Consider the following 25,088-nt stretch of genomic DNA (forward strand, 5'->3'; position numbering starts at 1 on the left):
GTGGCACAGTGGTTAAGAGCTCAGGCTACTAACCAAAAGTTTGGCAGTTTGAATCTACCAGCCAGCCGCTCCTTGGAAACCCTATGGGGTAGTTCTACTCTGTCCTATAGGGTCACTAGGAGTCAGAATCGATTCAAGGGCAATGGGTTTAGTTTTCTGGTTTTATGAGCACACATAGTAGAGGCAGATAAAGGAGTCAAGGAGGATTTCCTAGAGGAGGTAACGTTTATCCTAAGGCATGAGTAGGAATTAAACAGAGGGAGTAAGGAGGAAATTTGTTCCAGGAAGAGGGAACAACATCTGGGAAGGCCCAGGGGGTGAAAGAAAGTTTGGCAGGAGGATTGTATCCCCAGGACCAAACACTGGGCCTAGCACACAGGAGGGACTCGGGGGATTGTACGGATGAATGTAGGAAATAAGGATCAAATACAATCCCACTATTTCACTGTTTTGCCTGAGACCAGACCAGGTCTGCCATTGCTTAATGATGACTACCTAAGGGAAGCCAAAATTAGTCTACAGGTTTCCACCTGTGTTTGTCAGAACAACATGATACCTCCAGCTATTCAATAGTCAGTGTTATTCCCAAAACAGGACCATATTGAAAATACCTAAGCTGAACTCATCCAAAATACCCCAGCTAGCCTAAATGGCATTGATTTCTCCTTGTTGGAACAGACGACACTTAATGCTGATGCGCTTCACAGAATCAGCTATAAATAACCCCCTAAGTTTGGTGAGTTATTAAAAGGAGGCCATAAGTGGGTTACATTTCCTAAATGCATCACAATTCTGATTTTTGTCAGAGTTGTCGCTGGTAAAGATTATTTCATGCTCAATAACAACAACATGTTTTGATTGATTTCTAGTGTCCGACATTGTTCTAAATTCTTTACAGGTATCACCTCATTTGGGTCCCTGGAGGCGCAAATGGTTAAGCACTCGACTACTAGCCAAAAGGTTGGTGGTTCAAGTCCATCCAGAGGTGCTTTGGAAGAAAGGCCTGGTGATCTACTTTAAAAAAATCAGCCGTTGAAAACTCTATGGACACCGTTCTCCTCTGACACACATGGGGTCACCATGAGTCAGAAATGATTCAACAGCAACTAACAACAATAAGTGCCTCATTTCAACCTGTAAGAGGGTATTCTTTGTATCCTCATTTCTAGAATGAGGAAACTGAGGCACAGAGGCAGTTAGGAAACTTGCCCAAGGTCCTCAGCTGTTATATGCTTATACACACTTCATTTCACCACGTCCCTGGGGAAGCAGAGATTTTCACAGGACTCTTCTTGCATAGCCAGCCCTCCAGGCACTGTGACTCTAGCCTAGCTCACACTTATGACACTGTACCATAAGTTCATGAAAAAAAGAAGAAAGTGTACAGGCAAACTTGGAAGCTTCCAATGTTTGTGATCTCTTTTTCTCTCTTTTTTTCATTTTTATCGTGGTGAAATGTATATAACAAAACATTTACTAATCCAACCATTTTTTTCATTTTATTTTATTTTATCTTGTTTATTGTTGTAGTATAAATGAAGTCTACATTTCAAGTTAGTCTCCCATACAAAAATTTATACATACATTGTTATGTGACCCTAATTGCTCTCCACAAACTATGACAGCACACTCCTCCTTTCCACCCCTGATTCCCCATGTCCATTCAACCAGCTCCTAACCCTCTCTGCCTTCCCATCTCACCTCAGGACAGAAGCTTCCCATTTTGTCTCTTGTATCTACTTGAGCTAAGAGGCACACTCCTCACGAGTATCACTTTATGTCCCACAGTCCAGTCCAATCCAACCATTTTTGTGTGTACAATTCAGTCACATTAATGACGTTCACCATGCTGTATAATCATCACCACTATTTGTTTCTAAATTTTTTCATCCCCTTCACAGAATCTCAGTACTCCTTAAGCAATAACCCCTTATTTCCCCCTCCCACCCACCCTATACAAACCAAAAAACCAAACCCATTCCCACTGAGTTGATTCCAACTCATAAGCAACCCTACAGGACAGAGTAGAACTGCCGCATAGGGTTTCCAAGGCTGTAATCTTTTTTTAAAAAATTTTTTTTTATTGTACTTGAGATGAAAGTTTACAGAACAAATAGTTTCTCATTAAACAGTTAGTACACATATTGTTTTATGGCATTGGTTAACAACCCCACATGTCAACTCTCTCCCTTCTAGACCTTGGGTTCCCTATTACCTGCTTTCCTGTCCCCTCCTGCCTTCTAGCCCTTGTCCCTGGGCTGTTGTGCCCCCATTTTGTTTCATGAGGCTGTCCAATGCCAGGCTGAACAGAGAAACATGGGAGTGACTTCACCACTGAGCTAAAAGGGTGTCCAGGGGCCATACTGTCAGGATTTCTCCAGTCTGTCAGGCCAGTAAGTCTGGTCTTTTTTTGTGAGTTAGAATTTTGTTCTACATTTTTCTCCAGCTCTGTCGGGGACCCTCTGTTGTGATCCCTGTCAGAGCAGTCAGTGGTGGTAGCCAGGCACCATCTAGTTGTACTGGACTCTGTCTGGTGGAGGCCGTGGTAGCTGTGGTCCATTAGTCCTTTGGACTAATCTTTTCCTTGTATCTTGTTTTCTTCATTCTCCCTTGCTCCCAAAGGGATGAGACCAGTGGAGTATCTTAGATGGCTGCTCACAGGCTTTTAAGATCCCAAATGCTACTCACCAAAGTAAAACATAGAACATTTTTCTTTATAAACTATGTTACTCCAATTGAGCTAGATGTTCCCTGAGACCATGGTCCCCACAGCCCTCCACCCAGCAATTCGGTCCCTCAGGTAGTTTGGATGTGTCTATGGAGCTTCCATGACCTTTCCTTGTACAAGTTGTGCTGGCTTCCGCAGTATTGTGTACTGTCTTACCCTTCACCAAAGCTACCACTTATCTATTGTTTATTTAGTGTTTTTCCATCCCCACCCCTCCCATCCCTCATAACCGTCAACGATTGTTTCTTTTTGTGTGTAAACCTTTCCATGACTTTTTACAGTAGTGGTCTCATACAATATTTGTCCTTTTGTGACTGACTTATTTCACTCAGCATAATGCCCTCCATTTTCATCCATGTTATGAGATGCATCGTAGATTCATCATTGTTCTTTATTGTTGCATAATACTCCATTGTGTGTATGTACCATAGCTTGCTTATCTACTCATCTGTTGATGGGCATCTAGGTTGTTTCCATCTTTTTGCTATTGTGAACAATGCTGCAATAAACGTGGGTGTGCGTATATCTATTTGTGTGATGACTCTTACTGCTCTAGGATATATACCTAGGAGTAGGATTGCTGGATCGTATGGTATTTCTATTTCTAGCTTTCTAAGGAAGCACCATATCATTTTCCAAAATGGTTGTAATCATTTTGCATTCCCACCAGCAGTGCATAAGAGTTCCAATCTCCCTGCAGCCTCTCCAACATTTGTTATTTCCAGTGGTTTTGATTCATACTGTGTAATGCCGGGGTGAGATGGTATCTCATTGTGGTTTTGATTTGCATTTCTCTAATGGCTAGTGATCGTATTTCCTCATGTGTCTGTTGGCTGCTTGAATGTCTTCTTTGGTGAAGTGTCTGTTCATTTCCTTTGCCCATTTTGTAATTGGATTATTAATCTTTTTTTTGTACAGGTGTTGGATTTTCTTATACATTTTAGAGATTAGACCTTTGTCTGTTTTTAATGTCCAAAAATTTTTTCCAAGTCTGTAGGTTCTCTTTTTACTCTTTCAATGAAGTCTTTTGAAGAGCATAGGTGTTTGATTTTTAGAATATCCCGGTTATCTAGCTTATCTTCCGGGGTTTGTGTGTTGTTGGTTATGGTTTATATCCTGTTAATGTCATGTGTTAGGGCCCCTAGCACTGATCCTATTTTTCCTTCTATGAACTTTATAGTTTTTGGCTTTATATTTAGGTCTTTGATCCATTTTGAATTAGTTTTTGTATATAGCGTGAGGTATGGGTCCTGTTTCATCTTTTTTGCAGATGGACATCCTGTTTTGCCAGCACCATTTGTTAAAAAGACTGTCTGTTCCGCATTTGATGGACTTTGGGCCCTTGTCAAAGATCAGGTGACCACAGGTGGATGGATTTACATCTGGGTTCTCAATTCTGTTCCATTGGTCAATGTATCTGTCGTCGTACCAGTACCAGGCTGTTTTGACTACCGTAGCTGTATAGTAGGTTCTGAGGTCAGGTGGTGCAAGTCCTCCTACTTTCTTCTTCTTCTTCAATAGTGCTTTACTTATCCAGGGCTTCTTCCCTTTCCAAATAAAGTTAATGATTAGTTTTTCCATCTCGTTAAAGAACGTTGTTGGTATTTGGATTGGGATTGCACTGTATTTGTAAATTGCTTTGGGTAGAATTGTCATTTTCACAATGTTGAGTCTACCTATTGGTGAGCATGGTATGTTTTTCCATTTATGTAGATCTCTTTTGGTTTCTTGCAGTAATGTTTTGTAGTTTTCTTTGTATAGGTCTTTTACATCCCTGGTTAGATTTATTCCTAAGTATTTTATTTTTTTAGAGGCTATTATAAATGGTATTGCTTTCCTGATTTCCTTTTTCTTGTTCTCTTTATTGGTATATAGGACTTCAACTGATTTTTCTGTGTTTATCTTGTATCCTGCTACTCTGCTGAATCTTTCTGTTAGTTCCAGTAGTTTTCTCGTGTAGTCTTTTGGGTTTTCTATGTATAGTATCATATCATCGGCAAATAGGGACAGTTTAACTTCTTCATTACCAGTTTGGATGCCGTTTATTTCTTTTTCTTTCTTTTTTGCTGTAGCTAGGACTTCCAGCACAATGTTAAATAGGAGTGGTGATAAAGGGCATCCTTGTCTTGTTCCTGTTTCCAAGGGGAATGTTTTCAGCCTCTCTCCATTAAGAATGATGGCATAGATGCCCTTTATTATGTAGAGAAATTTCCCTTCTATACCTATTTTATTGAGAGTTTTTGCCAGGAATGGGTGTTGGACTTTGTCAAATGCCTTTTCTGTGTCAATTGAGATGATTATGTGATTCTTTTCTTTTATTTATGTGGTGGATTACTTTGATTGATTTTCTAATATTGAACCATCAAGGCTGTAATCTTTATGGAAGCAGATTGCCACATCTTTCTTCCTCGGAGCTGAGTGCTTAACCACTGTGCCACCAGGGCTCACCCACTCTAGTAACTGCTAATAACCTTTGGTCTATATGGTCATCAGGAAAGAACAATCACTAGAGAAAGACATCATGCAAAAATGAGGGAAATTTTCAATGAGACAGATAGACACAATAGCCACAACAATGGACTTGAGCATATTAGCAACCATGAAGATGGCGCAGGACTGGGCAACGTTTCAATCTGTTATACGTAAGGTCGCCACGAGTTGGAGCCGACTCCGTGGCAACTCAGTTAACAACAACAACAATATGTATTTGCTTATTTGAGATCTCTTCAGTGTTTACATCTTTCATTCTTGTCTTCACCTTCACAGTATTTGGACATCTGCTCTTTCTTCTTCACTAATATACAACAAGAAACCCTGGTGGCGAGTGTAGTGGTTAAGAGCTATGGCTGCTAACCAAAAGATCGGCACTTTGAATCCATCAGGTGCTCCTTGGAAACTCTATGGGGCAGTTTTACTCTGTCCTTTTGGGTTGCTGTGAGTAGGAATTGACTGGACAGCAGTGTGTTTGTTTTCTTTTGTTGTTGTTGTTGGCAATATACAACATCCTTTCTATAATATACTCTTCACTCCTGTTCCCTCTTATTTATCGCAGTCTCTGATAGACTGTTTCCAGCACCTTAGCCCTGTGACCTCTACCCAGGAACCAGGGATGAGCCCCTGAAGGCTTAGGATTCCGCCTTGGAAACTGTTCTATTGGTCTGTTTTGTTCCCAATTATTTATTTTGTGTCTACTCTATGTTGGACACTCTGTTACAGCCTGGAGATAAGGCAAGGAACAAGACAGACCCCATCCCTTCCCTCTTGGAGCTTGCATTCTGTTTCTAGTAGAGGACACAGAAACTTAACACCTAATTGCACAATTAACCATCTAATAACAACTGTAATAGGGGACATAAAGAGAAACATATGATGATACAAGAATGTGTAATAAGAGTCTGTGAGGTTAGGGAGGGCTTCTTTGAGCAAGTGACATTTAGGCTGAGAGCTGAGGGATAAGTAGGAGAGAGCTAGGAGAAGAGATGGAGAAGAGGGTGTATTCAAAGGCCCTGAGGAGGGAGGGAACCTGGTGCCAGTGTGGCCAGAGCATAATAAGCAAGAAGGAAAGTTCTTGAAAGAAACTGGAGAACTGGGCAGAGGACAGAGGTCGGACTGGGAAGAGTCTTGCAGTCCATGGGAACGAACTGGATTTTATCCCACGAACAATAGGAATCCACAGAATCCAGGGTATTGAGCAGGAAAGTATGTGATTGGATTCGTGCTTTAAGATCAGTCTGGCTGCTGAGGAGGCAGTGGCCTGGAGGCAGAGGCCTTGGGAGTGGAGGCAGAAGCAAGTTGGGAGGCTCTTGTGGCAGAACAGGCAGGAGGTGACGTTGGCTTGGGTAAGGTTGGAGGCAATGGGGTTGGATTTAGGTAAACACACAGTTGAACAGGAAAGCCAGATGCTTGGGATCTCGGCACCAGACGGGCAGGGAAACCACAAAACCTCTCCAGGTGGCCATTCCCTGTCCATTTCTGCAGAGGAGAAACATCCTTTCCCTCCCTTCCAGGGATGCCGTGGGGTTCCTTGAGATCCAGACCCTGAAACAGTGTGTGCTGTGGAAGTACTTCCTCCTCGCTGAGATGGGCTATTAATGAGCCCACATCTTGCCTGGCTGAGAGATAATGATTTCTGGACTCTCAGTGAGGACCCCAGGGAAATGAGAAACCCTTTCTTTGCACAGGCAGGAATTGATGGAGTGAGCCAGCCCCTTACCTCGCCCAGGGTCAATCACATTGGCTGTTAGGGCTTAAGTGGGGGTTGGCTGTTTTAACCCACACATTCCCTCTCCCTCCAGCTCTAATCCCCTGCAGCTTTATCTCTACCTCCAAGATCAAGCCTGGCCTTGTCATGCTAATGACTTCGACACTGAAAATCGGAACTCTAAAATAACTTTAAAATTGGACTATTAAATGCCTGTTACTTGGCTCAGACAATGGTACGTCTAGAAGATTTGAGTATAGGAATGGGAGAAGTCACCACCAGTTTTAGAAATCCAAGTGTAATGCCATTAAGTCCTTTTCATCCATTTGATTGCTTGGGTCTAAGAAGAACTTTCATTTACTTTCCTCCCATATTCATTGCCAATATTTAACAAAGAGCACTATACGATTGCCTTTTACATCTCTGCACCCCACTCTTATTTCCCAGCTCCCAACATTGCCTTGCACATAACAAAAGCTATTTGAAGGGGGCAGCATGGGGCAGCAGAAAGCATGGGGCTTGGTTTGAATTCCAATCCACTAGCTGCAAGCAGGGTAATAAAGGGCAAGTCACTTAACCTCTCTGAGCCTCCAGTTCCTCATCTGTGTAATGGGAACAACAGTACCTATTTCACAGGGTTCTTGTGGGATTACTGAAGATAGCATATGTAAAGCATCCAGCACAGTGCCTGGCACATTAAAAACCAGTTGCCACTGAGGTGATTTTGACTCATGGTGACACCATGTGGGTTAGAGTAGAGCTGTGCTCCATGGAGTTTTCAGTGGATGATTTTTTGGAAGTAGATCACCAGACCTTTCTTCCAAGGCACCTCTGGGTAGACTCGAAACTCCAATCTCAGTTAGCAGTCAAGCATGTTAACTGTTTGCACCACCAGGGACTCCCCTAGCACATAGAAAACATATAATTTAATTCCTATCCCTGGACTTAAATGTGCAACGGTATGATAGGGATAGCCTACCAGTTCTCCAAGCTGAGATTTTCAATTTCTGGAAAAGATCTTCTGAGCCAGAAAAATTTCTGGTCATCAGGTCTCGAGGCTACCGTAGATCTTAGCTACTACTGACCAAAGCTCTTGTCCTGCTCTCCCCCCAGAACCCATGAACTCAGGTGTGGCAGAGCCAGTTTTAGAAGTTAGCACCAAAGTCAGGAAGTTATGCAACCCTTTGTACATGGTGTTCCATTTGAAGAGAGGAAGTTTAGTGGCTGATCTAAAAGTCTATAGTGTAACCCTAACTGGGTTTAGTTTTAAATGGACTGAGCCATTTAGCCTAGTCCCCTTTATCCATCTCTACTGTCATAGATTGAATTATGTCTCTCCAGAAAATGTGTGTATCAATTTGGCTGGGCCATGATTCCCGGTATAGTGTGATTTTCCAATACATTGTAAATCTTGCCTCTATGATGTTAATGAGGGAGGATGGGTGGCTGTTCTGTTAGTGAGGCAGGACTCAATCTACAAAACTGGATTGTATCCTGAGGCAATCTCTTGAGATATAGAAGAGAGAAGTGAGCAGAGAGACAGGGGGACCTCATACTACCAAGAAAGCAGTGCCAGGAGCAGAGTGTGTCCTTTGGATCCGGGGTCCCTGTGTGGAGAAGTGCCTAGTCCGGGGGAACTTGATGAGAAGGCTGACAGAGAGCGAAACCCTTCCCCTGGAGCTGATGCCCTGGGTTTGGACTTTTAGCCTGCTTTACTGTGAAGAAGTGGATTTCTCTCTGTTAAAGCCATCCACTTGTGGTGTTTCTGTTATAGAAGCACTAGATAACTAAGACATCTACTCCCCTATGTTTCTCACTTCTCAAAAATGTCTGTCAGTCCCTGGTAAACTCCAGTCAGTAAGGGTGGGCAATGGTGGAAATCGGAGCCAGCATCCGGGGGACCTGTCCCAGCCCTCACCCTGGCAGCGTGGGTCCCTCCCCGCTCCATCCTCCTGCCCAGCCGCAGGAGGAGAGGAGGAGCTGCCCAGCCCTCCCTGCAGCCCTTCCCCCAGGACAGAAGGAGAACTCACGAAGTGCAGTTCTCTGTGGACTCAGTGACACCATCTTCCATCTCCATGTTGGTTGCGAGGTTGGCAAAGCCGTGCGGCAGCTCATCCCACTCATCGAACCGGATGCCAGTGCCCAGGGAGTAGCGGCCCTCGGCACATGGCTTACAAGACTGGTCCTTCATATCCAGATACTCCCCTGCATTGCAAGAGAAGGCTGGAAAACAGAGCAGGGACAGGGAAGGAGTGATGAGACCACTGCTACCCCAGGAGAAGTAGATGCGCAGTGGGCATCCTAAAGTGAGAGCACAGGACTGGGATCTAGTTTGGCCTGTTAAGATTCAGGGCTGTGGCACATATTGCATGATTCAATTTACATGAAATGTGCAGAATAGGCAAATCCACAGAGACAGAAAATGGATTCGAGGATGCTAGTGGCTGGGGGGAGGGAGGTGTGGAGAGAGACTGTTGATGGGTACAAGCGTTCTTTTTGAGGTGATGAAAATGTTCTGAAATTAGATAGTGGTGATGGTTGCATAATTCTGTGGATATACTAAAAACCACTGAATTGTACATATTAAAAGGATGCATTTTATGGTATGTGAATTATATGTCAGTAAAGCTGTTATTAAAAAAAAGTTTTAAAGCATGGGAGGTCTGCCTTACTGCAGGACTTTGGTTTGTCCCTGACTGTCTTGTTTCCTAGGATGAGGGGCCCTGGCCATTCCCAGAGCTCTCCAGTGGAGAAGATGTCAGCGTCTCTGGTGCTGACCTCTGTGAGTGGTGCACAGCCCTTCAGCCTTAAATTTCCCCCTTGTGTCTCTGGCCTGTCTCCTCCTTTCCGGTTGCACTGCCACCACGCTAGCTGAGGTTCTTATGACCTGTTAACTCAACCATTGTAATGTCCTCCTAACTAGTTCCTTGTTCCCTGTTCTTGCTCATTCTGTGGTCAGAGGTATCTTTCTAAAACACTGACCTGGTACTACTTCCCTCTGACTTAAAAAATAACAAGGTACTCCCCTTTGGCTAGAGAATTAAGTTCTCAGTCTGGCATCCAAAGTCTTCCACAATTTGCCGCAACCCAACTTTCCAGCTCAATCTCCCACTATAGACCTTTCTCTACCCCAACCCCATCCATCACCTTCCTTGTGTTGCCTCCACCCTGGACTGCATGCTCTTGCCTGAATGTGTCCGCTGTGCTTCCACCTTCAAACTTTTGCTCAAGTGGTTCTCCCTGTGGTTCCTGATCCCTAAGCACCTGTCACCCCCATTCTTTGTCGCATCGTACTATCACATTGTATTGATGGCTAGCACCGTGGCTGGCACAGACAGACACAGCAGAGCTCCATGCGGGTTTGCTGAAAAAAATGAATGGATGAACGCCTGCTCCCTCCACCAGCTTCTGGAAGCAGAGGAGGTGCCTGATTAATCTTTGTGGGTCACACAGCACATGCACAACACAGTGCTTGCACAGAGTAGGAGCTCAGTAAAGTTGGATGAGCTCACAGAAGATGGATGCTTTGTTTCCATTAGCCACATCTCAGATCTTAGCAATAACCATTCATTCATTTAACAAGTATTGACTTGTTCACCTACTGAACCAGGTACTATGCTAAACTCATTTTAAAGTTTAAATGCCCTTAAGCTTGTTTCCAGATCTTCAACTATTCCTTAATTCTGGTCCCTGATTTTTATTCTTGTCCCCTTTGCATTCCTAAGAGAACAGTGCAGGGGAAACAGCTGTCAATTGTAGAAAAGTTTGGACTACAGAGTCACAGAGCCACCATCTTTCTAATTGCACAGTCAGATCCATCAGTCAGGGAAGATTCTTGTTCCCTGAACTGACGCCCAGTGCATTTTAAAGGGCTGTGGCTGCAGAAATTCATTTTCTCTGGCTTCCTTTTCAAGAACAAAAACAAAACGTAATCTTCCCTAATGACTGATTGTGGCTGGTGAGTGTAAATTGGATAGAAATGCGCAGACAAAAAAGAAAACAGATGCAAGCAGACAAAATATCTGAGGGGCGCACAGCTGGAATTACTTATGCTTAGCCTCTGATGGAATTTAAATTAAAAAAATAAATAAAAGCAAATTCAGATACTCAATATGCATCCATGAAATGAAATTTCTGCACCAAATTTCAAAAGGGTTGAGGGTAGAGGCTACCTGGGGGAAAGATCTGGTTCCCTAAGGCAGCTGCACAGTCAGGAAGGGGCTGGCTTGGGGTGGAAGCCAAGGCTGAGGGGCAGGGCGGCCCTGGAGAATTATGGCTGCTTACAGCACTCGGTGCCCTTGATGGGGTCGGGGAGGCTGGTGCACAGGCCTGGGGTGTGCGGCACGGCGACCCTCCACCTGGAACCTGTGCTGTCACACGCCGTGTACTCATAGTGGTACTCAGACTGCAAGGGAGAGAAGAGTGGGCAAAATGTGCATTAGTAGCGGTCAAGCATTAACACCTTCCCACCTGCTTCCTACCCAGCACAGTGGTTCTGACACTTGCCATTACAGTAATGGGCCCTTGGATCCCTGGTGGAGAGCAAGGCATCCTGGTGCCGAAATGACTGTTACGAGCTATATACAGTGACCATAATAATTTGGACCATTCCTCCCCATTAGGCCATAATTTAGTCCTTAAATCTGCTGCCTTTGAGTTGATTCCGACTCATGGCGACCCCACGTGTTACAGAGTAGAAATGCTCCATAGGGTTTTCTTGGCTGTCATCTTTATAGAAGAAGATCACCAGGCCTTTCTACCGTGGTGTCACTGGGTGGGTTCGAACCACCAACCTTTAGGTTAGTAGTCAAGCACAAACCATTTGCACCACCCAGGGACATGACCTAGTCCCTAGAAATCCATTTCCTGTGTGGCTTTCTTTGTTGTTGTGTATAATAAAGTCCTGATGGACCAGGGGGATGCAGGAAGGTGACTAAAGAACACGCTAGAACAGAGGGCGTTTTCTTGCCCCAAACTGTAGAGTTGATAAGCAAGGACATCCTAAATGTAAGAACTGGCCTATGAAAAATTTACGAAGGATTGCATGAAAGCTGTACTTCCATTTCCCTATGTTCCTCGTGTTCCCTTCTGCCCAGAGAGACCGTGGATTCCTCCCTTGGATTTGATGAAAGTGTCATATTTAGCCCAGGTAGGTGATGTGCTCTCAACACGTGACCTTGTCTGTGCCTAATTTCTCTGCTCAACAGGAAACTCACAGTCCAATTGCTTTACCTGAACTAAAAGGAGCCCTGGTGGTGCACTGGTTAAGTGCTCGGCTGCCAGCTGAAAGGTGGGTGGGTTGAACCCACCAGGTACTCTTCATAAGAAAGATATGTGGCAGTCTGCTTCCGTAAAGATTACAGCCTAGGAAACCCTATGGGGCAGTTGTAGTCCGTCCTATAGGGTCACTATGAGTAGGAATTTACTTGATGGCATACAACAACACGAACTAAGGAGAAACTGAATAATAACAACAAAGTAGCCAAATCAAACACTAAATAACAACAAGAAAATAACAAAAAAAGCACTACTTGAGAGAAAGAAAACACAATAGACGTGCCAAATACCCTTAAGCGTTTCTTACTCTTTTAAATCTTGTAATAAACAACAGAGCGTGGAATTAACGATTTTGGCTCTGACAAGTATTTTACAATCTGCACTTACCTAAAACTATATCCAGGCCCAGAGGTACTTTGTATTACTGAATCCATAAGGAAAATAGAATTAATATTCCCCTTTAGTTCACATGAAAGCATGATTGCATAACACGTATAAGGGCAAGGAGCTGAGATGAAAAATGAGACAGATTTGGAGCTGGTAATCTAATCATAAAGTCTTGGGTGGTGCAAACAGTTAACGTGCTCGGCTGCTAACTGAAAGGTTGGAGGTTCAAATCCACACAGAGGCACATCTTGGAAGAAAGGCCTGGTGGTCTACTTCCGAAAATCAGCCACTGAGAACCCTATGAATCACAGGTCTACTCTGACACACATGGGGTTGCCATGAGTCAGAGTCCACTAGACAGCAACTGGCTTTAATCTATGTCTTAGTTACCTAGTGCTGCTATAACAGAAATACCACAAGTGGATGGCTTTAACACACAGAAGTTTATTCTCTCATTTATTTTATTCAGTCTAATAGGCTAGAAGTCCAAATTCAGGGTGTCAGCTCCAGGGGAAGGCTTTCTCTTTCTGTCGGCTCTGGGAGAAAGTCCTTGACATCAATCTTCCCCTGGACTAGGAGCTTCTCAGCACAGCACAGGGACCCCGGGTCCAAAGGACATGCTCTGCCCTTGGCACTGCTTTCTCGGTGGTATGAGGTCCCCCTGTCTCTCTGGTTTCTCTCTTTTATATCTCAAAAGAGATTGACTTAAGACATACCCTAATCTTGTAGACTGAGTCCTGCCTCATTAACATAACTGCTGCTAATCCCGCCTCATTAACGTCATAGAGGCAGGATTTACAACACAGGAAAATCACATCAGATGACAAAATCGTGGACCAAAAAAAAAAAACAAAAACAAAAACAAAAACTAAACCCTTTGCAGTTGAGTCGATTCCAACTCATAGTGACCCTATAGGACAGACTAGAACTGCCCCCTCAGGGTTTCCAAGGAGCGGCTGGTGGATTCAAACTGCCGACCGTTTGGTTAGCAGTCAAGCTCTTAACCACTAAGGTTTCAAAATGGTGGACAATCACACAATACTGGGAATCATGGCCTAGCCAAGTTGACAGATAGTTTGGGTTGGGGGGCGGGGGACACAATTCAATCCATAACAATCTAATAATGCACCAGGACCAAAAGGAAAAAGCTTTACCCTTTGGAAGAGATAAACATACTGCATTTCATCTATTCTAAGACGCACATTTTAAAAAATGTTTTAATATGTATGAGACCAAGATATGTCTTATAACTGACACAGTAAGGAAGCATTGTGTCATAGTTTAACTCACAGAGCTTTTTTTTCTTTGTGATACATAAAAATGGTGTGTTAAGGTCCATGCATCTCAGATTCGTTGAAACCTGGTAAACCTGTTTCTTAACCTGCGCTTTCAGAAACTTAGGATAATGCGTATAGAAGAATAATTCTAGAGCTCTGTTTTTATTATTTTCCTCTATTATAGATATTTATCAAATACATTCTGTATGCCCAACATTTAGAGGTACTAGGTGTTGCGCTATGGATGACTCAGGACAGCAACACATAAACCCAGCACCTGCCTCTAGAGGAAGAAGATGCAGAAAATGAAGGGGAAATTTGGAGAATTGTGAGTCTAATGTTTGACCAGCATCTCCGGCTTTAGATGTCAGTGTCATCTATGAAGGAGTGCCTGGGTGGTGGAAGCAGTTAACATGCTCAGCGGCTAACTGAAGGGTTGGAGGTTTGAGTCCACACAGGAGCCTCAGAAGAAAGACCTGGCAAAGTACTTCTGTGAAATCAACCATTGAAAACCCTATGGAGCACAGTTCTACTCTGATGCACATGGGGTCATGCGTCAGAATCTACTTGAAGGCAGCTGGTCTGGTCATCTAGGAAAGAAAGGTCAGGATGGGATTCTTTGTGCCCTTGGGCTACCATTTCTCTGGGGCTATTTTTCCTCATAATCTTAGTCTTTTCTTTATCTCAGAGGACTCTGAGGGTAAATAAGGCAGCTACATGTATACCATATCAATCCCAGGTCTGAAAATGATACTCCCAAAAGGGTTTTGCTGCAAGAATGAGAGGTAAAAATCCACAGTACATAAATTAAGTGGAGAATTGAGTGAACAAGGCAGAAACGATTTAATGTTCTGCCTGTGAGCCTAATTATGCTGGTCATTTGCATAGCGCTTTTACAGTTCCCAAACACCATATCATTTGGTCTTCACAACTCCCCACAAGGCAAGCAGAGCAGGAATTGTTTCTTGCATTGTCCAGATGAGAAAATTGACTCTCAACAGGGTGAATGGCCTGCCCTGGTCACATGGCTAGTAAGTCACTGAGCTAGGACCCAAGCCTTCTCCCCAGGCATCTTCCTCCACCCCCATACATCCGATCAAACACACAGCCTCATGCTGGGCCAGATCTAACACCCAAATCTAAAAATTAAATATGACAGCGTTGGTTGTCCGCCAGCAACCAGGCTCACTTTTGAGGTTTGAGAATTGGTGTTAAAATATCTAATCTGTTCAATCAGATGATTTCAGTTCTTTCTGACTATATTTGGCCTTTTGGAGGCACATGGGCCAAGTCCTTTTCTTTTCATCTTCTTTCATTTGTTGTCCCCTGGGTCCTACTCGAGTAGGAGGTCTGCTGAGAAAATGGTGGTTATAAGCCTTAGAAAAGTTCCTTTGAATATGTGCTAATTTACTCCATGTCATCTGGGGATATTGACACCATCCAAGGTGGCTGGCTCTGTTGCAGCTGTTTCTAAACCGAACTATCCTCTGAGATCTCACCATTCAAGACCTAAGCTTAGAAAGACAGTTAAATTAGGGATATAACTGTCAGGACTACTGAGTTATATTCAGTATCCTGGGGACAAAGCAATTTTCCAGCAATACCTTGATTTAACACAGTGATCTGTCTTTGAAAGTGTGTAGTCTTCATGATATACAGCTTCACAAAGGTGACACACAAAAAGATTCAGTATCTCTGTCCAGCACACAATTCCTTCCTCCCTTATGCACAATTGTATGATACATATCTGTCATGGATTGAATTGTATCCCCCAAAAATATGTGTCAGCTTGGTTGGGCCATGATTCCCAGTATTGTGTGATTGTCCTCCATTTTGTGATTGTAATTTTATGTTAAAGAGGATTAGGGTGGGATTGCAACACCCTTACTAAGGTCACATCCCTGATCCAAGGTAAAGGGAGTTTTCCTGGGGTGTGGTCTGCACCATTTTTTATCTTACAAGAGCTAAAAGGAAAGGGAAGGGAGCAGAGAAGGAGGGACCTCACCCCACTAAGAAAGAAGTACTGGGAGCAGAGCGCGTCCTTTGGACACGAGGTTCCTGTGGAGAAGCTCTTAGTCCAGGGGAAGATGGATGACAAGGAACTTCCTCCAGAGCCGACAGAGAAAGCCTTCCCCTGGAGCTGACGCCTGAATTTGGACTTGTAGCCTGCTAGACTGTGAGAGAATAAACTTCTGTTTGTTGAATCCATCCACTTGTGGTATTTCTGTTATAGCAGCACTAGATGACTAAGACAACATACAAATCACAATTTTCAATGCAAACACATCAGGGAAAGAAGGGGAAGTGTTTACAAATGGGAGGAGGAAGGGTTTAGTTAACTCACCCTCCTCTAAGGAGGCCTGGTGGCACAGTGGTTAAACACTCGGCTGTTCGAACCCACCAGCCTCTCAAAGGGAGAAAGATGTGGCAGTCTGCTCCTGTAAAGATTTCTGCCTAGGAAACTCTACAGGGCAGTTCTACTCTGTCCTATAGGGTCGCTATAAGTAGGAACTGACTTGACGGCAACAGGAGAAAACCCTTCTCTAACATGGCCCAGCCATGTAATGCTCTCGGGCGTGTTTGAAAGAAGAAAAATTCCGGAAACTGGAATTTGCTTTGCCTAATATTGTGCTATCTGTTGGTAAGACTGACCTCTCAGTTCTAGAGAAAGAAGAAGGATTCACTCAGACTCACAATATTTGGACTCCTGAAATTGCCAAGTCAGGATGACTTCATAGAGATTGGTGGTAATCTACAGGTTATGTGCTAGAGATGTATTTGGTTGCCATCCACTGTGAAAGATATATAAGTGGGCTGATGAGCTGGTGACAAAGGGATGTGGTCACAACACAGGTGGTAAGGAGGTCCATGAGGATTGGGGTGCTGTAAGTAAATAGGCAAGTTACAAGTGAATCCACTATCCCGTTACTACTCAATGCTCAACTTCTCCAAGTCATGGTTTCCTCATTGTAAAAACAGGGATAGTCAAATACCTGCCTTGTAGACAGGGCTGCTGTGAACATTTGTGCAGGCTATTCACAAGGCTACCTAGCTTAAGGCGTGAGTGGAAGTTGAAAGCTAGCTTGAGCTCTGCATGCTACAGGGTGTGCCCAGTTGTGGGGCTGCATCCACCCCCCAAAAAGGGTGCTTTTTTTCCAATGTGCACATAGATTGGCTGTGAGTATAAAGAAGATGATGTAGGTCTAACACTTCAGACAGTTAGGTTTTTAAATCTTTGAAACAATCCAGTGAGGCATGTACTATTGTTTTATGACTTTACAGAGGAGAACACTGAGACGCTGGGAGATTGCCAAGCCAGGATGGAACCAGGCTGTCTGAGTCCCGAGTCTGTGTTCAAAGTTGCTGAAATTTCAAAGCAGCCTGTGTAGGTTCCTATCACTTTCACAAACTGTGTCTGGGGATCCGCACTGGCTCCCAAACAGCTGAAAACTTTGCAAGGAAAGCCAAGAGTATCAAAACTTTGCAAACAAGGTCCAAGGGGAAAAGACTCTAGTCCACCTTTCAGCCAAAGATTAGACAGGCCTACAAAAAAAAACAATAGCATTCTTAGTTCAATAGTGCTTCTTAGTTCAATCAAGTATAGGAGATCTAATGGGCAACACCTGCCCAAAAGCAAAGCCAAGAAGGCAGGAAGGGACAGGAAAACTGGATGAATGGACACAGGGAATCCAGGGTGTAAAGGAAAGGAGGAGAGTGCTGACACATTGCAGGGATTGCAACCAATGTCACAAAACCATTTGTGTATAAATTTTTGAATGGGAAACTAATTTGTGCTGTAATCTTTCACCTAAAACACAACAAAAAAAGAAAAGATAAAAAAAAAAAAACCCAAAGGATAAGAATGTAATTAAAAAAAAAAAAAAAAAAAAGGCTCATGCCCAAAGCTGTTGGATAAGGAAGTCTGGAAGGCAATTTGAACCTACTTGGAGGGTCTCCCTGTAGTGGACACCTGTTGTTTTTTGCCACCCTAGGGTCCACCCCCACCTTTTGGTAACAGTGCCCCTATGGCACTTATTATACATGGTCTTGGGATTGTCAAATGAGGTGGCACATCCTCCTTTGCCAAGGAATGGACACATGACCCACACTAGGAGTCAGGTTGCTCTCCCTGGATAAGCGAGAGATGGAATGAGGGGGATAAGGGCATTTAGGGATTAGGGAGGGGTGAGGCAGGAAAGCGGAGCAGCTGCGAAATAACCCCCTCCTTCCTTCCTAGCGCTACCTACCTGTGCCCACCCCAACCAAAACCCACAGTAGTAATAAAAATGAAGGTGATTACTTAACAATAAGAACCCAAACAACCCAGTAAAAAAATGCGGAAAGGACTTGAACAGACATTTCACCAAAGAAGATGTTCAAATGGCCAACAAGCACATGAAGTGATGCTCAAAGTAATTAGCCATTAGGGAGACGCAAATCAAAACCATAATGAGATTCCACCTCACTTCCAATACAATGGCAATGATAAAAAACACAACAAAAAACAGACAACAACAGGTGTTGGCAAGGTTGTGAAGAAACTGGAACCCTCATCCACTGCTGGTGGGAATGTAAAATGGTACAGCTTCTGTGGAAAACAGCTTGGAGGTTCCTCAAAAAGTTGAATATAGAACTACCATACTGACCCAGCAACCCACAAAAGGGCAAACACTTTATGATATCATTTATACAAAATAAACAAATGTATAGAAACCAAATATTATTAGTGGTTATCAAGAGTGGGAGAGGGAGAAAGGGGAATTTTTCTTAGGGGGCATTGAGTTTATATTAATGATGGTGGAATAATTTTGAAAAGGATAGCAATAATGGTTGTACAACATGAAGAATGTAATCAGCGTCAATGAATTATATATGTATAAATTGTTGAATGTGTGAATGTTTTGTAGTGTATAATTTTACCACCACCACCACCACAACAAAAAAAGTAGGTTATGCCATAGGGCCTGGAGGACATGCTCAACCTCTGAGTTACCCTACTAAGTACCTCAGAGAGCAGAAGTCTGATGATCTGGTAATGTAAACTTAAGAAACATCTCCAAAATAGTTTTATCTTCGTAAATGTATATCATATTTTTACACAGATAACGCACGTATTCTATGTTTGTTTTGCCAACTTCGCCTTTCCCCCCACCCCCCAGCTATTTCTGTAAGTGCACTGTGCTAATTTTTTTTTAGCAACAAGTAAAAAGAAATAGCATAACTCGATTACAAAGATACCTGGGAGTGGGGTGGGGGGCCTCAGTTGGCAAAAAAAAAAAAAAAAGGTAGAACAACTGCATTTAGTCACATAAAAATACAGGTATATGTTTTAAAACTATCATCCAGTTGGTTGCTTGGCCAAGTTCAAGAGACTCCCAAGGGGGAGGAACATCATGACAGTCTCACTGGATATGTGGTTTCCTGATGCTTATGTCTTTGCTATGAACTACTGTTTAGAAAGCATTGAGTTGCAGCTGTACAAATAAATACTAAGTGCCAAAAAATATTTTTTCAAATATTCTGCTCTTTTGGAGTTAAAGTGTTTAAACTCTGGAAATATTGTTAACTCAGAACAAGTTGGGTCTTCTACATTCTAGGTAAATAATCTTCATTCCTTCAACAAGCATTTGCTGAGGGTCTGTTATCTGCTTCCGTAAAGATTACAGCCAAGAAAACCCTATGGAGTTCAGTTCTACTCTGTAACGCATGGGGGTCGCCATGAGTCAGAATCAACTCAAATGGCAATAAATTTGATTTTTTGGTTTATTACGGGCTAGTTCTGGTGAAGTAGTGATGTTTGAGACAAAGTCCCAGCTCTCAAGGAGCTTATAGTATGTGTATGTGGGTGGGGCGATGCTTGAGGGAGGGAAGAGATGGGGTAGGGAGAAAAAAAGAAATCTAGTAATCTTTGAGCCTATTCTAACTCATGGCAACCCCGAGTATGTCAGAGTAGAGCTGTGATCCACAGAGTTTTCAGTTTTTTTGAAAGTAGATCACCAGGCCTTTCTTCCAAGGTGCCTTTGGGTGAACTTGAACCACCAACCTTTTTGTTAGCAGCCAAGTGCTTAACCATTTGCAAAACCCAGGGGCGGTAGGGAGGAGACAGACCTTAAACACATCCACAAACAAATAAGCCAAGGTCTTCTGCTGTTCTCTACTCTTAATTGTCACTGTAAGCTCTTGTTCACCCCCACTTTCTCCAGAGAAGGTTCTTGCTGTCTAAGGACTCACACAGTTTTTACATCTCTGATTGTAACCTGATAGCAACCATTGAACTGCACTGTTTCTTTTTTTAATTTATTTTATTTTTTTGTTGTTGAGAATACACACAGCAGAACATATGCCAATTCAACAATTTCTACACGTGCAATTCAGTGACATTGATTGCATTCTTCAAGTTGTGCAACTGTTCTCACCCTCCTTTTCCTAATTGTTCCTCCCCCCATTAACATAAACTAAAAACAAACAAACAAACAAAACAACACTCAAACCTATTGCCGTCAGTTGATTCCAACTCATAGCAACCCTATAGGATATGGTAGAACTGCCCTATAAGGTTTCCAAGGAGTGGCTGGTAGATTCCAACTGCCGACCTTTTGGTTAACAGCTGAGCTCTTAACCACTACACTACCAGGGCTCCACAACATGAACTCACTGCCCCTTAAATTTCATATCTAATCTTTCGCGTTGCTGTTGTCAATGTGATCCCATATAAATAGTTCTTAAAAGAACACAATGCTCAAGAGAACTGCGCTGTTTCTTTTCCAACTGATTGTGGTTTGAACTGGAGCTCTGCTGGCCAAGTGGCTAAGAGCTCGGCTGCTAACCAAAAGGTTGGCACTTCGAATCCACCAGCTGCTCCTTGGAAACCCTATGGGGCAGTTCTACTCTGTCCTATAGTGTTGCTATGAGTTGGAAACAACTCAACTGCAACGGGTTTGGTGATTTGAAAGCCATGACAAACCAGCCCCTGCAAACATTTAGCCTAGTTGCTTGGAAGTAACCTGCGCAACAGCAGAGCTGAGAAGACAAAGAGATGGCCGGCCAGAACTGTCCCAGGGAAAAGCACTGGGCGATCTGGTAGCAGAGCCTGGTACTATCCCGCTGGTGTTCTTCCTGCCAGGCCATTTCTCCAGCCCAGCTAGCCAAGGATGCTGACAACAGGTGGCCCAGACTGGCCAGAGGGTCAAAGGATTGTTTTCCAAATGGGGTCTCTGGGGTTAACACAGGCACTCTCCAGGGCTGCAAAGGTCCTTGAGGGTTGTGAGGGCTCAGGGGGCACTAAAATGAGCAGCCTGGGAGACAGCAGGAGGAGGGGAAAGAACTGGTCTAGGGGCCATTCAACTTCTCTGGATCTCAGTCTTCTTGTCTTGTAAAACGAGACTTGGACTTAGGCAACTTCCAATTTCTAAGATTCCTTCCAGTGTCAATTTTTTTGTAACTGGAACCTGGATGGAAATCTGTCCTTCTGTCCACCTCCCACCCCGCTTTCTTTCAAAATAGCATGGCTTAATTTTTTTAAAACCATTGTCAAAATAATACATGTTAATTGTAGAAAAGATGGAAACACAGACTAGAATCAAGAAGAAAATTAAAATCTAACGTAAGCCCACTAAACTGAGATAACTGCTTTTAACTGTGCGCTCTGTTCTTTCCAGGTTCTTTTCCTACACGTGCATATGCATTTTTAAAGACAAAATGAAGATCATATGGTATATACAGTTTTGTATTCTTTTTTTTTCCCCTTCATTTAATTTTAGGTCACAAGCATTTCCTCATGTCTTTAGTGGTTGTACCACAGTTTCTTTAACCACTCTCCTATTGTTGGACATTGAGTTTTGTCCAATTTTTCCTTAATTTAAATAGCACTGCAATGAAGCTTTCTGTGTACCTCTGATTATTTCCTTTGGATAGATTCCCAAAATTGGAATTACTAGGTTAAAGAGTATGATTTTTTTTTTTTTTTTTTTTTTAAGATTCTTGATCAGGAAGGAAGATTTCTAAGAGAAAACAACCAAAACCCATTGCTGTGGTTGATTCCGACTCATAGTGACCCTATAAGACAGAGTAGAGCTGCCCCATAGGGTTTCCAAGGCTGTAAATCTTTAAGGAAGCAGGCGAGTGCTTAACCACTGTGCAAACAGGACTCCTTAGGAGAAAAAAACAGACGTCCCTAAGCCATTTTTTAAAAAAAATTTTTATTATGGGAAATTTCAAATATATTAAAAACAGAATAATATAGTGAACCTCCAGCTTCAATGTTTATCAGCCTCCGCCATTTTTGTTTCATATACCTCCACACTCCTCATTGACCTCCACCCCTCCTCCCACTTCAGGCTATTGTTATATTTTAGAGCTCTTTATCTTTAGGTAAAATTTATATACATTGAAATGCACATATGTTAACTGTACAATTCTGACAAATGGATACAGTGAGTGAAACATTAATAGGGATAACAATTACTGTCCAAAGAATGTTGTGGGGTAACTCTCCTGCCAACACCGTCCCACAGAGAGAACACAGAGCCAAGCAGGTGTCTCAGTTCTGAGTCCTAAAATCATCGAGCCACTGCTGCGTGAAGTCACAATTACCCAAGGAAGCAAGGGATCTGGCATGTCTTGGGTTTGTCTTGGCTGGGACAGAGCCTTTGTCAAGAAATAGGTTCTTAAGTAAACCCGGATTTTGACTAGAGGCCTTGGGATCTGGAGCAGGCTCCTCCTGCTCTTGTCCAGCCTGCAGGCTCAACCCCGTCTCTTCTCACAGTTACTGCAAAACAGATCCCTTTGGGAGAATGTCAAAATGGGGGTAGTGCAGGCCAGGCAAATGACCCTGAACCTGGTACAATGGGGTCAGTACGTATTTGTTGACTCAGTTACAAATGCTTCTCTGCTTGGAAAGCAACTGAACCAGATAGGAGAAGACCCTGTTAACCAAGCCCAAGTCAGTGGAAGCCCTTTGTTACCTCTGGCCTCCTCCAAAAGTTCCTGGACGGGACAGAGAGACTAGCCCCTTTGCAGGGAAGTAGGGACAGGCTCCACTTAGACAAACCCAACCAAACCCACTGCCCAGGAGTCGATTCCGACTCATAGCGACCCTACAGGCTTTCCAAGGCTATAAATCTCTATGGAAGCAGACTACCACATCTTTCTCCCGTGGAGCTGCTGGTGGTTTCAAACTGCCGACCTTTCAGTTAGCAGTCAATTGCTTTAAGCACTACACCACCAGGGCTCCTTCACTTAGACAAGTACACGGAAAATCAGGGAGAAATGTCAGAATTTGAAGCATCAACCCCAGTGAGACCTTCTTTAAGGCTCAGACCTAACTGGATAGTTCCCCCAATTCCTTGTTCTTTTTGCTTTGGGTGTCCCCACATAAGTTTTGAGTGGATGACGGTTGAGACTCAGGGTCATAGCGACCTTGCCCCATTGTGAAGGGTGGAGTTGGGGGGACAGGACCTTCCCTATTGTTCTTCAGCCAGTCAACAGGACGCCTCCTTTCTCCCTTCTTTCCACCCTCACAGGGCTCGGACCTCACAGCTGTCTCCTGGGTCCTAGGGCCTGGATGTACCAGTTTTAGACCTCTGATGCCTACCTCCATCTGATGATCAAAACTGCCTGATTTAGGAAGTAGTGAGTGTTTGTGGTGATGGGAAATTTGGCAATGATTATGGATGGTGGCTGCACAAAATGTTTTAAGTGACTGATGCCATTGAATCGTACACCAGAAAAATGTGGAATTGGCAAATGCTGTGTTATGTACATTTTTACAATAATAATAATAATAAAACTGCCCAGAGATCATGTTAAAAATCCAAGTCTCTGGGCTTTACCCGCAAGATTCTGATTCTCCTCTAGATCTTTTTCTCCTTCTTCCTTTCAAAATTCACTCTTCTATGTCTCAAGTTAAGAATTTATCTCATTTGGAAAAAAACCCAGATGTTGTTGTTGCTAGGTGCCTTCGAGCAGATTTCGACTCACAGTAACCCCATGTGACAGAGTAGAACTGCCCCATAGGATTTTCTAGGCTTTAATCTTTACAGAAACTGATCACCAGGTCTTTTCTCCCACGGAGCCGCTGGGTGGGTTGAAACTGCCAGCCTTCCGGTTAGCAGCCAGTGCTTAACTAGTTTCGACACCAGGGCTCATTAATAAATCAGATAAACTCCCACAAGGTAGGGATCATTAACCGATGGTCCACTGACCACCTCTCCCATAAAACTAATGTAGAATTTTAGGTATGTGCAGTTTTTGTTAACTCCTCTAAGGAGTCTTTTATCTCCCTTCCTCTCTACATAGAAAAACATTAAAAGCTGATATAATGCACTAGTAATTTAAACATATGGTTGCTGATGTCAGATGGATCCTGACTAAAAGCAGAGAATACCAGAAAGATGTTTATCTGTGTTTTATTGACTATGCAAAGGCATTCAACTGTGTGAATCATAACAAATTATGGACAACATTGCAAAGAACGGGAATTTCAGAACACTTAATTGTACTCATGAGGAACCTGTACATAGATCAAGAGGCAGTCATTCAAACAGAACAAGGGGATATTGCGTGGTTTAAAGTCAGGAAAGGTGTATGTCAGGGTTGTGTCCATTCACCATACTTATTCAATCTATATGTTGCGCAAATAACCTGAGAAGCTGGACTATATGAAGAAGAAGGTGGCATCAGGACTGGAGGAAGACTCATTAACAACCGGCATTATGCAGATGACACAACCTTGATTCCTGAAAGTGAAAAGGACTTGAAGCACTTACTGATGAAGATCAAAGACCACAGCCTTCAGTATGGATTACACCTCCACATAAAGAAAACAACTGGACCAACAAGCAACATCATGATAAACGGAGAAAAGACTGAAGTTGTCAAGGATTTCGTTTTACTTGGATCCACAATCAACACCCATGGAAGCAGCAGTCAAGAAATCCAAAGACGCATTGCATTGGGCAAATCTGCTGCAAAACACCTCTTTCAAGTGTTGAAAACCAAAGATGTCACCTTGAGACCTAAGGTGCACCTGACCCAAGCCATGGTGTTTTCTATAGCCTCATATACATGCGAAAGCTGGACAACAAATAAGGAAGACCAAAGAACAACTGATGCCTTTGAATTGTGGTGTTGGCGAAGAATATTGAATATACCATGGACTGCCAAAAGAATGAACAAATCTGTCTTGGAAGAAGTACAACCAGAATTTTCCTTAGAAGCA

At 43.2% G+C, this 25,088-nt stretch overlaps 1 protein-coding gene across 4 annotated transcripts in view; it reads right to left on the bottom strand.

Annotated features, from left to right (window-relative positions):
- Positions 1–25,088, bottom strand: part of ELAPOR1 (endosome-lysosome associated apoptosis and autophagy regulator 1) — a 104,865-nt gene that overhangs the window by 35,326 nt on the left and 44,451 nt on the right. For 2 of the 4 annotated variants that reach the window (XM_004388037.2, XM_004388035.2), the window contains exons 2-3: positions 11,214–11,334; positions 8,960–9,152 (exon numbers count right to left, since the gene is read on the bottom strand). In XM_004388037.2, the coding sequence (XP_004388094.1) occupies positions 8,960–9,152; positions 11,214–11,334 (314 nt within the window). The remainder of the gene's footprint in view (positions 1–8,959; positions 9,153–11,213; positions 11,335–25,088) is intronic. The other 2 variants (XM_004388036.2, XM_004388038.3) reach the window with 2 other exon arrangements.

Source organism: Trichechus manatus, unplaced genomic scaffold (assembly GCF_000243295.1).
Source record: "Trichechus manatus latirostris isolate Lorelei unplaced genomic scaffold, TriManLat1.0 scaffold00204, whole genome shotgun sequence".
In the NCBI taxonomy this organism is placed as follows: Eukaryota; Metazoa; Chordata; class Mammalia; order Sirenia; family Trichechidae; genus Trichechus; species Trichechus manatus.